Source organism: Ornithorhynchus anatinus, chromosome X3, assembly GCF_004115215.2.
Source record: "Ornithorhynchus anatinus isolate Pmale09 chromosome X3, mOrnAna1.pri.v4, whole genome shotgun sequence".
NCBI lineage: Eukaryota > Metazoa > Chordata > Mammalia > Monotremata > Ornithorhynchidae > Ornithorhynchus > Ornithorhynchus anatinus.
The window spans coordinates 1,634,321-1,648,587 of NC_041751.1; the positions used below are offsets into that span (position 1 = coordinate 1,634,321).

The 14,267-nt window shown below is 51.8% G+C and overlaps 1 protein-coding gene across 2 annotated transcripts in view; it reads right to left on the reverse strand.

Moving 5' to 3' along the window:
* Positions 1-12,968, reverse strand: part of TGFBR1 (transforming growth factor beta receptor 1) — a 33,168-nt gene extending 20,200 nt beyond the window's left edge. For both annotated transcript variants that reach the window (XR_003755661.2, XM_029053835.2), the window contains exon 1: positions 12,864-12,968. Coding sequence is in view for 1 of the 2 variants with exons in the window: in XM_029053835.2 (XP_028909668.1) it covers positions 12,864-12,933 (70 nt within the window). In the remaining variant the exon portion in view is untranslated. The remainder of the gene's footprint in view (positions 1-12,863) is intronic.
* Between the last annotated feature and the right edge of the window lie 1,299 nt (positions 12,969-14,267).

Consider the following 14,267-nt stretch of genomic DNA (forward strand, 5'->3'; position numbering starts at 1 on the left):
CCCCGTCTCACAAGCCTGTAACCTCGGCGTTGCTCTCGACTCATCTCTCCCATTATCATTCAGCCCACGTATTCAATCTGTCACCAAATGCTGTCGGTTCAACCTTCACAACATGGCTAAAATCCGCCCTTTCCGCTCCATCCAAACTGCTACCTCGTTAATCCGAGCACTCTTTTTAAAAGTGATAGTTGTTAAGCGCTTACTATGGGCCAGGAACTGTTCTAAGCGCTGGGATAAATAGGTTGGACCCAGTCCACGTCCCACATGGGCCACCCAGTCTTAATCTCCACTTTACAGATGAGGGAACTGAGGCTGAGAGAAATGAAGTGACTTGCCCAAGGTCATACAACAGACAAGTGGTGGAACTGGGATTAGAACTCAGGTCCATCACGCCACACTGCTTCTAACCTATCCTAAGCACCTATCCTACCTTGATTACTGTATCAGCCTCCTTTCTCTCTCCATTTCAGTCAATCGTATCTATTGAGCACTTATTGTTTCTGCAAAGCACTGTATTAAGCACTGGGAGAGTACAACAGACACATTCCCTGTTGCCCGGATCATTTTTCTACTAGAACGTTCAGCCCGTGTTTCCCCACTCCTTAGGAACCTCCAGAGGTTGTCTACCCACCTCCGCATCAAACAGAAACTCCTTACCGTTGACTTTTAAAACATCCGATCGCCTCACCCCCTCCTACCTTACCTCCCTGATTTCCAACTCGACCCAGCCCGCACACTTCCCTAAGCCCCCATTTTCTTTTTCCGATCCCTTCTGCATTTCCCTTGCCCTTGGATTTACTCACTCTTTCTTCACCCCTCCCTCAGTCTCCCCCTCTAGACTGTTAGCTCCTCGTGGACAGGGAACACGTCTACCAGTTCTGTTCCACTGCACTCTCCCAACCGCTCAGTACAGCGTTCTCCACACAGTAAGCACTCAAAAAATACCAGTGATCGATTGATTACTATCCCATGCTTGTGTCATCTTGGCCAAGTGCCTTCACTGTAACCACTTTCTGCTTCCTCTTTGCAGCTCCGAGCCCCCGTCTGTCTGTTTCTCTCTGAGGTTGGCGGGGAGAGTGAAATGGATGGGATGGCAGCCGACGGCGGCGAGGCCGTATGACGATCAATTAAAAGGCAGCTGGGGGATGGCGGTCCTCACCGACCCGCCCGTATCGTCGGCCGGTCTAGATCCTGGGAATCAGAGTTTATGTGGCCGAGGAGAGTAACTTGCCAACGCTCTGAGCTTATTTCACAATACACGCAGTTCATGGGGATGACTTCTTTTCTGCTCTATTTCCCAACACTAACCGCATTTCAGATTCTACAGTAGGATCCAAGCCTAGTTCATCTGGGGACGGCGAACGCCCAGGAACCAAGGAACCGGCATGAGAAGCGGTGCTGCCTAGTGGAAAGGGCACGGGCCTGGGAGTCAGAGGACCTGAGTTCTAATCCCGGCTCTGAGGCTCGTCTCCTGAGTGACTTTAGGCAAGTCACTGAAGTTTTCTGGGCCTCAGGTATCCCATTTGTAAAATGGGGATTAAAGCTGTGAGCCCCCTGGGCTGTGTCCAACCTGATTATCTGGTCCCTACCTTAGCATTTAATACAGCACCTGGTACACAGTAAGCGCTTAGGAAATACCATAAAAAAACCAACAAGCAAACAGAAAACAAGGCTGAGGGCTTTTGCTTACTCTCACCATGTGCTGAGGGTGGTTCTCTAAGTCCCCGGGGGTCAAGAGCAAAACAATCCAAACCACAGTAAAAAAAAAAATCATCTCCAAGACTGATGTGAGCCATCTAGGACTCCCACTCCAACTCCAACTCCCACACCGCACTCAATAAACACCATGATTACGATTGCTACCGCTCCTGACTTGGCGGTGAGAGTTAAAGGTGATTAGAGTTCAGATCACCTTAAGTGGGATGGAGAACAGAAAGGAGAAAGAGAGGATACGGGAAAAGGAGGGAGGAGAAGAGTCAGAGAAGAAACAGGGGGGCAATGGGAGAAAAGGAAAATGAGAGCACAACCCTGGAGGAGGCTGCTTTTCAAAGTAGCTTGAAAATGTTCCAGAGTGCTCTGTTTCACCGTCTCTGACGCTTAAGTCACAAGGGAATATTTCCAAGGAACCCCATAGGATTTGGATAAATGCTACTTGTGGTTATGAATTCTTCCAAAACGGACACCGGAAGACAGTGAAAGAAAATGTGAGTGGGTATGGTTAACAGCCTTAGCCCTCAAACCAACCGATCTCACAGAGATGAAACAAAATAGACCTTGTACATTTTTCTTACTTTGACTTCCTTTGGGACAGGTGAGTCTGAATTTTTTTCCTATTTTCAAAAATTAAAAAGACAAAAATGTATTTTGCTTAGTTGAAAAAAAAAAAGACACCTGGATCTACGTCTTTTAAAATGTCATATTAAAAAATGCTTGGTTTGAAAGAACTGCCCGACTGTATTGCAGAAAGGCATGAAGATTACAGAAGTAGTTTTAGTTTGCCAACGGGCCAAAAAGCCTTCCAAATGAGTCCCCCCCCTCTAGACTTGAGCTCTTTGTGGACAGGGAACATGCCCAATGAATCTGCTATACTGTACTCCCCGAAGTGCTCAGTATAGTGCTCTGCACACCGTCAGCGCTCACTAAATGCCAAGGATTGACTGACTGAGGGTGCAGCTCCACTCACAGCACAGACTGGGGGACGTGAAAAAATATCTGGGACTTCCACCCAGACAATCTGCAGACCACATCAGAGTTGCATGGCTTAGGGCCGAATTTGCTAACTTCCTTTCTTGCTTCTGAAACCTAATTTTCTATAGAATGACAACCCCTTACTTTTCTGATACATTCATAAAGGGACAAATAGAAGACAAATCCCCCATTTTTTCATTTTTTAAACCAGTGAGAATCGCTTTGGCACACTGAAGAACTTCTCTATTTTGTGCACTTCCTCTCCCCCATGGTAGCCAATGTCTGAAGTCTGCACCAGGCAGGGAAGTTAAGTGACCTCAGCAGGTCTTAAGACTACCCTTCTCCCCAACCCCCTCTTCGATTTCATTACTGCTCCTGTTTCAAAAGCCGTTAACACCTACAGTTACACTGGACAATCAGTCTGGGACTATCTTGTCCGTTTCGCTGTCTCTTTTAGGTGGTCTTTTGGGGCTCCTCAGAAATTCTGCCAGAGAATCTTAAGGGAAAAGGAGAAAAGAAACTCGAAACCATGGCTTCTGCCGTGGTTTCGTAATTTTTGGCATCTGCCATTCTTTCTACTCCAGGTCATCGTGCCTGTCGCAACTGGAATTTAGATGCTAGATGCTCCCCCTCTAAATTGCAAGCACGCCACGGGCAGGGAACGTGTCTGCTGATTCTCTTCTGTTGTACTCTCCCAAATGTTTGGAATGACCCTCTGCACTTAGTAAGCACTCGAGAAATACCACTGATTGACTGATTGATCCACCAGGGCCCAACCAAGCCCCCAGAGGCATGGCGTGAGGGAGGCTGCAGCAGGCTCGGTGGGGAATGTGTCTGTCTCTTGCTGTACTGTATTCTCCCAAGCGCTCAGGACAGCGCTCTGCACACAGTAAGCGCTCTCTAAATACAACCGACTGGATACCGCTGTGTCTGAGCCCCAGAATCCGAGAAACAGCACGGCCTAGTGGAAAGGACCCGGGCCTGGGAGTCAGAGGACCTGGGTTCCTTGGGCAAATTACAACTTCTGTGTCTCAGTCACCTCGTCTGTAAAATGGGAATTCCATACCCTCCTATGAACCCCATGTGGGGCAGGGGCTGTGGCCAACCTCCATATCTTGTATCTACCTGCTTGGCGCATAAAAAGCAATCAACAAATAACACCATCATTATCACACTTTGCCCTTTATTCTCCAGCCTGTCCAGAGAACACCCCTGCTTAGAACCACCTCTCCCTTCAAATCTAACAGACCATGCCTCTCCCTACTATAGTTGTGTATATACACACACACACACACACACACACACAGAGGTATTTGTTAAGTGCTGTGTGCCAAACACTGTACTAAGTGCTAGGGTAGAGCTGATCAGGTTGGATGCAGTCCCTGTCCCCACATACAACTCACGTTCTTAACCCCCATTTTACAGATGAGATAACCGAGGCCAGGAGAAGCTAAGTCACTTGCGCAAGGACACACGGCAGATAAGCAACGCATCTGGGATAAGAATCCAGGTCTTTCTGCCTTCTAGGCTTGTGCTCTATTCACTAGACCACATTGCTTCTCAGCTCTTGCCTCAAAAATCACCTCCAGGAAGTATTCCCTAGCCCATTCCCCCCTTCCTTGTCATTACATCCTATTTCCCATCCTCTCCCCTCACTTGTAAACACATTCCTTTTACTACTTGTTTGCTGCATTCTTAAAAATCTTCCTATTAAAAAAAATACAATCACGTCGTCTTAATCATCACTCCGGTGGTAAATAAGGGATTTGGGGCAAGAGAGTTCCAAGACAACTGAAATAGCACCCCGCTTCCGTCACGAGTGAAATTCAAGAGGCGGTGGAAGTCTAACACATCTTCTGAAACTTGTCTCCGGCAGTTTGACCTGTCTGAATGTTATTGGTAAGTCACTAGCACTTCACAAGGAACCAACTTACAACTACTTAAACGTCAGTTTCCAATAAAATGTTCAATTTTAACTAGTTGCTACTGGTTCCCGTCTCAATGCTGACGGACGACTGACAACAGCATTGGCCGGAGATCCTGCCGATTTGCTTGAAACAGGCTTTAGAAGGTATTCCTGTGACAGCTGGCTGCAGCATGTTAAAACCATTTTCAGTCATGTTACTCTACGTATGGTTCTCTATTCTATCACATTCTACCCACGGCATGCTCTAAAACTCGGCCATCTGGCAGGAATATCTGTGTATCTGTTCGGTTAATTGTCTGCTTTTGTTTTTGTCATCTGTATCTTTGCCCCTTCTCATTTTACCTCCCGTACGTATGAGACTTAGCTTTGCCTCCAATAAGAACTGAATGCACTTGGAGGTCGGGGGCTGTGTCTTTGAGTTCTACTGTATCCCTCTAAACTCCTGAAAAACACTCTGTACCCAATAAGCAGCGTGGCTCAGTGGAAAGAGCCCGGGCTTGGGAGTCGGAGGTCATGAGTTCGAATCCCGGCTCTGCCACTTGTCAGCTGGGTGACTGTGGGCGAGTCACTTCACTTCTCTGGGCCTCAGTGACCTCATCTGTAAAATGGGGATTAACTGTGAGCCTCACGTGGGACAACCTGATTACCCGGGATCTCCCCCAGCGCTTAGAACAGGGCTCTGCACATAATAAGCGATTAACAAATACGAACATTATTATTATTATTATTATTAATAAACACTCAAATACTAATGACTGTTCTGTCCGTGCACCGTGCTGTATTCCCAACAGGCTCCCAGTGTCAAAAGAAATTTCCTCCATCTGAAACTAAAAGACACCGTTCTGGCAGTCCTTTAGACCGTAAGCTCAGTGTGGCCAGAGAATGTGTCTGTCACAGTGTTATATTGTACTCTCCTAAGCATTTAGTAGAGTGCTCTGCACAGAGTACGCGCTTAATTAGTATGACCGACTGACAGGTCGAACTGAGAACTTATTCGACAGGCAGGGGTTCACCCAGCACCAACAGAGACCTCTCATCTTGACCACCAGTGATAACAACAATAACAATGTTGGTATTTAAGCGCTTACTATGTGCAGAGCACTGTTCTAAGCACTGGGGCAGATACAGGGTCATCAGGTTGCCCCACGTGACGCTCACAGTCATCATCCCCGTTTTACAGATGAGGGAACTGAAGCCCAGAGAAGTGAAGTGACTTGCCCACAGTCACACAGCTGACAAGTGGCAGAGCCGGGATGACAGAGCAGGAGGGCGGCGGGTTCGAAATGCACGTGGGAATCGCTTCTGATCCAAGTGACTATAAAGGGTCCCCCGAGGAGATGGGTGTGGGGGGGAAGCCGGCCCTCTCTCCTGAATGCTGCTCTTTCAGGGGGGCAGGACGTGGCCCGGGCCCAGCCCAGGGACCAAGAGGGATCCCCTTGTCCACCCCAGACTTGGGGTGAGCCCGGGATGGTGCCGCCCTTTCGCTTCTCCCCCTCGCGCATTACCGAGTCTCCCGGGGGGAACAGCCAGGAGACTTTCGGTGTCTCAAGTCCATTTCCCGGTCTTCCCCGGGGCTCCTTATCAAGACTCAGCCGAGGCCGCAGCCAGGGACCACCCGGACACTCCTCAGAGGCTCTGAGACTTTGCCCCCAAGCATCGAGCTCTAGTGGCGGCGACCGCGTCGCCGGCCGCCGGGGAACGACACGGGGGCAGACGCTGAGCCCGGGGCGTGCCCGTCGACGCGCAGTTGTGTGCGGTCTTCATCCCTCAGACGACAGATTGCACCACACAGGAAGCTGACTAAGCCGAGCGAGGCCCGGGTGGACGGCGGGAAGCCTTCGGGGACTACCTGGGCACGGCTGCTAGGGCCGTGCCAAGCTCGGGCCCGCCTCGAGGACCCGGGGCGCGGCGCGGACGGAGGAGGAAGGAATGGACCGCGGAGAGTGGGCCACGGGGAGTCCTGGCCCTAAACGGGGAATCCTTCTGGCTCGGAGAGCCCCAGGAAACCCCTCAAAGGCTCGGGGGACGACCCCAGAGTTTCCCACCTATTTTGAAGTAGCGGTAGGAGACGGCCGGGGGGCGGTTCTAAGCACCTCTGTTGGATTTTACTCTCTAGACGCCCCTTCTAGACCGTAAACTCACTGGGGGCACGGAATGTGTCTATTGTGATTTTGTTCTCTTCCAAGTATTGAAGTACCAGTACTCTGCACACAGAAAGCGCTCAGTACATACAGCGTGGCTCAGTGGAAAGAGCCCGGGTTTGGGAGTCAGAAGTCATGGGTTTGAATCCCGGCTCCGCCACTCGTCAGCTGGGTGACTGTGGCCAAGTCACTTCTCTGGACCTCAGTTCCCTCGTCTGTAAAATGGGGATGAAGACTGTGAGCCTCACGTGGGACAACCTGATGACCCTGTATCTACCCCAGCGCTTAGCACGGTGCTCTGCACACAGTAAGCGCTTAACAAATACCAACGTTATTATTATTATACGACTGACTGCCAGTAAGCACTCAATAAATACAATCGACAGACTCTCTCAAGCGCTCAGTACAGTGCTCCGCACATAGTAGGCGCCCGATAAACACCACAGACTGATTCAATGTGAGAGCTTTCGCACTAGGATCCACCATCCTATGTGGCTGATCGGAATTCCCCCAACTACTTGCTTGGGGTTCATCTCAACTGCAGGCAGGGTTTCTTGAAAACCGTCATCCTCTTTTCCTTTAAGCGTTTGGACATCAAAAATCCCCTTCCGCTGGCCGGAGAACTGAAACTGGGAAACCGACGGCAGCGAGGGCCGTGGAAACCGTCTCTTTGGACACGGTAAAACGGAGGCTCGGAGGGAAAACTGCGAATCAGTGGGCTGAGGATGCACCGGTACGGCGGACCGGGACCGGGCATAAGGGGGTGGCTTTCTTCAAGCAACGGCTTCGTAAGGAAAGACAACCGAAGAGGCAAATGAGAAAACCGCACCGGGAGCTGCCAACGTCAAACACGACGACACACCGGGGCGATGGCCTTTCTCTCTGCACGCAACGGGGTTCGGAACCGGGGGTGGTCCCGTTTCGGCCTTTTCAGCCGAACGTCACCGTCAGTGACGGCGTCTTCTCATACAAAAAACAACTCTAGTACGGCAAGAGTAGAGCCAGCCCGTTGTTGATAGGTTTAGAATAGCGAAAGTGCTCCAATATACCTGAGGGTTTAGTTTTCGGAATGATCCCTATGCAAATTTTAGGTTGGACAGACTGCTGAAGAGATTGGTGGATTTTTCTCTATTTCCACAACCTGGGCATTCAGGGTTTAGTTTAATTTAATGTTTTATCTTGTTGGAGATGATATCTAACTACAGATTCCACTGCGGCAGGCTACCGATCTGAGGATGGGGGTGGAAGTTGAGGGAGATGGGAGCAAAATCCCCTAAATTGGAAATTTATTTTAATATCTGTCTCCCTCTCTAGACGTAAGGTCCTTATAATAATGTTGGTATTTGTTAATCGCTTACTATGTACAGAGCACTGTTCTAAGCGCTGGGGTGTACAGGGTAGTCAGGTTGTCCCACGTGAGACTCACAGTCTTCATCCCCATTTTACAGATGAGGTCACTGAGGCACAGAGAAGTGACTTGCCCACAGTCACACAGCTGCCAAGTGGCAGATCCGGGATTCGAACCCACGATCTCTGACTCCCAAGCCCGGGCTCTTTCCACTGAGCCACGTGAGCGGAAACGGTTTCTGCCAACTCTTCTGTATTGTTTCGTATGGTGCTCTGCACACCCTAAGGGCTCACTAAATACCACGGATTGATTAACACCCATTATCTAATAACTGTGGCATTTGTTAAGCATTTATTACGTGTATTGTACTAAGCACTGGGATAAATACAGTATCTGCAGATTGGACACGGTCCCTGCCCCAAATGGGGCTCACAGTCTAAGTAGGAGGGAGACTAGGTCCTGCATCCCCATTTCACAGATGATGAAACCGAAGAAAAGAGAAGTTAAGTGAGTTGCCCAAGATCACGCCGCAGGCAAGCGGCAGATCCGGGATTAGAACTCAGGTCCTCTGATTCCCGGGCCCGTGCTCTTTCCACAAGGCCATATAGCTTTGGAGCTAATCCACAAGTGGGGCAAGATGCAATTTCCTAAATACTTTAGGCAGCATAATTAGAGTTTTAAGATCCATTCGAGTACTACGGGACACTTTACACGAGGACCCTACACCCCACTTTTCCTCTCTCCAACTCCCTCCAACGACCCCCTTGGAGGCAGAGGACACGGGACAGAGTTGAGAACGGCTGTTATCAGCCACGCTACGCCAACCGGACAAATCGGGGGCAAACAGAAATCAAGCTAATCATTCCTGAAAGAGGTGACAGAAAAGTTGGCCACTCATCACCGCCTTAGGGCCGTCATTCACCAGAGTAGCCAATTCCGGACCTGGAGGATTGTTTTACGGGATTTAAGGCCCCCAGCGTCAGCACTAGAAATATTCTGATTTTCAAAATGCCCACCCGGTTACCGTGCTTTGCAAAATCGTGGTTTGCTTTTTTTTTTTTTATGGACTATTTTCGAAAATCCCAGTTCGTGCCCATTTCCTCTCTCAAGAGGGCCAAGAAAGGGGCCGACCCGGGGTCCCGAGCACCGGACACTTGGGTCCGTCCAAGCAGCCCGGATCTGACCCCCAAATCCCCTGGGTCGGACCCCTGATTCGGGGGGCTCTCTGGCCTGTTGCCCGGGGACAATAATAATAATAATAATGTTGGTATTTGTTAAGAGCTTACTATATGCAGAGCACCGTTCTAAGCGCTGGGGCAGATACAGGGTCATCAGGTTGTCCTACGTGAGGCTCATCTGCATCCCTATTTTGCAGATGAGGTAACTGAGGCACAGAGAGCTTAAGTGACTCGCTCACAGTCACCCAGCTGACAAGTGGCCGAGCCGGGATTCGAACCCATGACCTCTGACTCCCAAGCCTGGGCTCGTTCCCCTGAGCCACGCTGCTTCTCTGAGAAACTCGCCCGCTCTTTTCCCACCGGACGCATGCAGCACGGCGTACTGGAGGGCACCGGCCTGGGAGTCAGAAGGCCACGGGTTCTAATCCTGCCTCTGCCACTTGTCTGCTGGCAAGTCACTTCCCTTCCCTGGGCCTCAGTGACCTCATCTGAAAAATGGGGATTGAGACCGTGCGCCCCACGTGGGACAGGGACTGTGTCCAAGCCGATTTGCTTGCATCCACTCCCGTGCTCGGTACAGTGCTTTGCACCTAGTAAGCGCTTAATAATAATGTTGGTATTTACAACATTATTGGCTCAACAAATACGATCATCAATGAATTAATTAACCCCTTCGGGACCCTGGATGCATGTGTCCACGCTGCTGCCAAACCCGTGGCCCCCGGAGAACCCAGGTGTCCCTCACCCCCGGTCACCGGGTGAGGAGGGCGTGATGCTGGGGGGGGGGGGGGGGGGCGGACACAGCCCGGGCCTGGGAGCCGGAGGACCTGGGTTCTAATCCTGGCTCCTCCACCACCCTGGGCCAGTCACTTCACTTCTCCAGGCCTCAGTTCCCTCACCGGTAAAATGGGGATGAAGCCTGGGAGCCCCACGTGGGACCACCTACCTTGTATCTACCCCAGTGCTTGGCAGAGAGTAAGTGCTTAACAAATACCATCCTTCTTCTTATTCCCCGGGCCTCGGGTCCCTCACCGGCAAAGGGGACTGAGAAGCAGCGTGGCTCGGTGGAAAGAGCCCGGGCTTTGGAGTCAGGGCTCATCAGTTCGAATCCCAGCTCCGCCACTTGTCGGCTGGGTGACTGTGGGCGAGTCACTTCACTTCTCTGTGCCTCAGTTCCCTCATCTGGAAAATGGGGAGGAAGACTGTGAGCCCCACGCGGGACAACCTGATTCCCCTATGTCTCCCCCAGCGCTTAGAACAGTGCTCGGCACATAGTAAGCGCTTAACGAATACCAACATTATCATCAGTGGAAAGAGCCCGGGCTTGGGAGCCAGAGGTCGTGGGTTCTAATCCCCGCTCTGCCACCTGTCAGCTCTGTGACTTTGGGCCAGTCACTTCACTTCTCTGGGCCTCAGTGACCTCATCTGTAAAATGGGGATGAAGACTGCTGAGCTCCAAGTGGGACAACCTGATAACCTTGTATCTAGCCCAGCGTTTAGAAGGGTGCTTGGCCCATAGTAAATGCTTAACAAATACCATTATTATTATTATCTGAAGCCCCAAGTGGGACAACCTGATCACCTCGTATCCACCCCATCGCTTAGAACAGTGCTCGGTCCCTAGTAAGCGCCTAACAAATACCCTCATTATGATTACACGAAGCCCCACGAGGGACGACTACCTGATCACCTTGTATCTACCCCAGCGCTCAGAACAGTGCTCAACCCTTAGTAAGTGCTTAATAAATACCACTGTTATTACCCGAAGCCCCAGGTGGGACAACCTGATGACCTCGTATCCATTCCAGCGCTTAGAACAGTGCTCAGCTCAAAGTAAGGGCTTAACAAATGCCATTATTATTATTATTGTCCAAAGGGCCCCACGTGGGACAACCTAAAGACCTCGTATCCACCCCGGCGCTTAGAACAGTGCTTGACATAGTAAGCGCTTAACAAATGCTATTGTTGTGACCCGAAGCCCCATGAGGAATGACAACCTGATGACCTCGTATCTGTCCTAGCGCTTAGAACAGTGCCAGGCACATAGTAAGCGCTTAACAAATACCACTATTATGACCCGAAGCCCCAAGTGGGACAATGCTTGACATAGTAAGCGCTTAACAAATGCTATTGTTGTGACCCGAAGCCCCATGAGGAATGACAACCTGATGACCTCGTATCTGTCCTAGCGCTTAGAACAGTGCCAGGCACATAGTAAGCGCTTAACAAATACCACTATTATGACCCGAAGCCCCAAGTGGGACAATGCTTGACATAGTAAGCGCTTAACAAATGCTATTGTTGTGACCCGAAGCCCCATGAGGAATGACAACCTGATGACCTCGTATCCGCCCCAGCGCTTAGAACAGTGCCAGGCACATAGTAAGCGCTTAACAAATACCACTATTATGACCCGAAGCCCCAAGTGGGACAACCTGATGACCTCGTATCCGCCCCAGCGCTTAGAACAGTGCCAGGCACATAGTAAGCGCTTAACAAAGGTGACTATTATGACCCGAAGCCCCAAGTGGGATAACCTGATGACCTCTTATCTGTCCCAGCGCTTAGCACAGTGCCAGGCACATAGTAAGTGCTTAACAAATACGACTATTATGACCCGAAGCCCCAAGTGGGACAACCTGATGACCTCGTATCCGTCCCAGCGATTAGAACAGTGCTTGACACCTAGTAAGCGTTTAACAAACACCATAATTACGACCTGAAGCCCCACGAGGGCCAACCTGATGACCTCTTATCCGTCCCAGCGCTTAGAACAGTGCTTGACACCTAGTAAGCGTTTAACAAACACCATAATTACGACCTGAAGCCCCACGAGGGCCAACCTGATGACCTCGTATCCTCAGCGCTTAGAACATAGTAAGTACTTAACAAATACCACTATTATGACCCGAAGCCCCAAGTGGGACAACCTGATCGGCTTGTATCTCCCCCAGCGCTTAGAACAGTGCCAGGCACATAGTAAGCGCTTAACAAAGGTGACTATTATGACCCGAAGCCCCAAGTGGGACAACCTGATGACCTCTTACCCGTCCCAGCGCTTAGAACAGTGCTTGAGTCATAGTAAGCGCTTAATAAACACCCTAATTATGACCCGAAGCCCCACGAGGGCCAACCTGATGACCTCTTATCCGTCCCAGCGCTTAGAACAGTGCCTGACACCTAGTAAGCGTTTAACAAATACGACTATTATGACCCGAAGCCCCAAGTGGGACAACCTGATGACCTCTTACCCGTCCCAGCGCTGAGAACAGTGCTTGACACCTAGTAAGCGCTTCACAAACACCCTAATTATGACCCGAAGCCCCAAGCGGGCCACCCTGATGACCTCGTATCCCCAGCGCTTGGCACAGGGCTCGGCTCACAGCAAGCGCTTAACCCACCCCATCGTTATGCCTGCCCGAGCGCTTAGCACAGGAAGGGCGGCGGATAACGAGGGCGACCGGGACGCGGGTGGGCAACGGGTGTCCCGGGCCCGGGCTTGGCCAAAGCGGCGCCATGTTGGAGAAAGGCCGGAGGCGCCCCCTTTCCTCTTCCCCTCGGCCGCCCCCTCCCTCACTCACCCTCCGCCCCCGCCGCCAAGGCCGCCATGAGGAGGCACATCCGGTAGGCAGGACGGGCCGCCGGCGCCATGGCCGGTCCGGTCCGGTTCGGGCCGGTTCGGGCCGGTCCTTCCGCCGCCGCCCCCCCCCCCCCCGTCCTCCTCCTCCCCGCCCCCCACTGGGAGCCCCCGCGCGCGAGACAACACCGCCGCCGCCGCCTCGCCCGGCTCCCTTTGTAGGGCGGCCCGAGACGCCACCCCATTGGTCGAGCCGGGCCGGGCGCCGCGCTGCCATTGGTCGGAAGCCCCGCCCCGCGCGCCGGCGCGCGCCGGCAACCCGGGGAGGGGAGGGGGGGGCGGCGCGAGCGCGGGCCGCGGCCAATCAGAGGGCGCGAGGGGGTGGCGGGGGGGGAGGAGGGCGCGAGGCGGGGGGAAGAGGGCGCGCGCGCCCGGGGAGGGAGGGGCGCCGAGGAGGAGGGGGGGGAGGGCCTCCCCCCCCCCCGCAGAGCTTGGCCTCATTCATTCATTCATTCATTCATTCAAGAGTATTTATTGAGCGCTTACTAATAATGATGGTATTTGTTAAGCGCTTACTAGGTGCAGAGCACCGTTCTAAGCGCTGGAGTAGACCCAGGGGAATCAGGATGTCCCACGTGGGGCTCACAGTCTTCATCCCCATTTTCCAGATGAGGTCACCGAGGCCCAGTGAAGTGACTTGCCCACAGTCACCCAGCTGGCAAGTGGCAGAGCTGGGATTCGAACTCATGACCTCTGACTCCAAAGCCCAGGCTCTTTCCACTGAGCCACGCGGCTTCTCTAATGATGGTATTTGTTAAGCGCTTACTATGTGCAGAGCACTGTTCTAAGCGCTGGGGTAGACACAGGGGAATCAGGTTGTCCCACGTGGGGCTCACAGACTTCATCCCCATTTTACAGATGAGGTCACGGAGGCCCAGAGAAGTGAAGCGACTCGCCCACAGTCACACAGCTGGCAAGTGGCAGAGCCGGAATTTGAACTCATGACCTCTGACTCCAAAGCCCGGGCTCTTTCCACTGAGCCAAGGTGCAGAGCACTGGACTAAGCGCTTGGAATGAACAAGTCGGCCACAGATAGAGACAGTCCCTGCCCTTCGACGGGCTTACAGTCTAATCGACGGCCTTAAAATCGTATCTATTGAGCGCTTACTAGGTGCAGAGCGCTGGACTAAGCGCTTGGAATGAACAAGTCGGCAACAGATATTCATTCGATAGTATTTCTTTATAGATAGAGACAGTCCCTGCCGTTTGACGGGCTTACGGTCTAATCGGGGGAGACAGGCAGACAAGAACGATGGCAATAAATAAGAGTCGAGGGGAAGAACAGCTCGTCAAAACAATGGCAACTAAATAGAATCGAGGCGATGTCCATTTCATTAACAAAATAAAT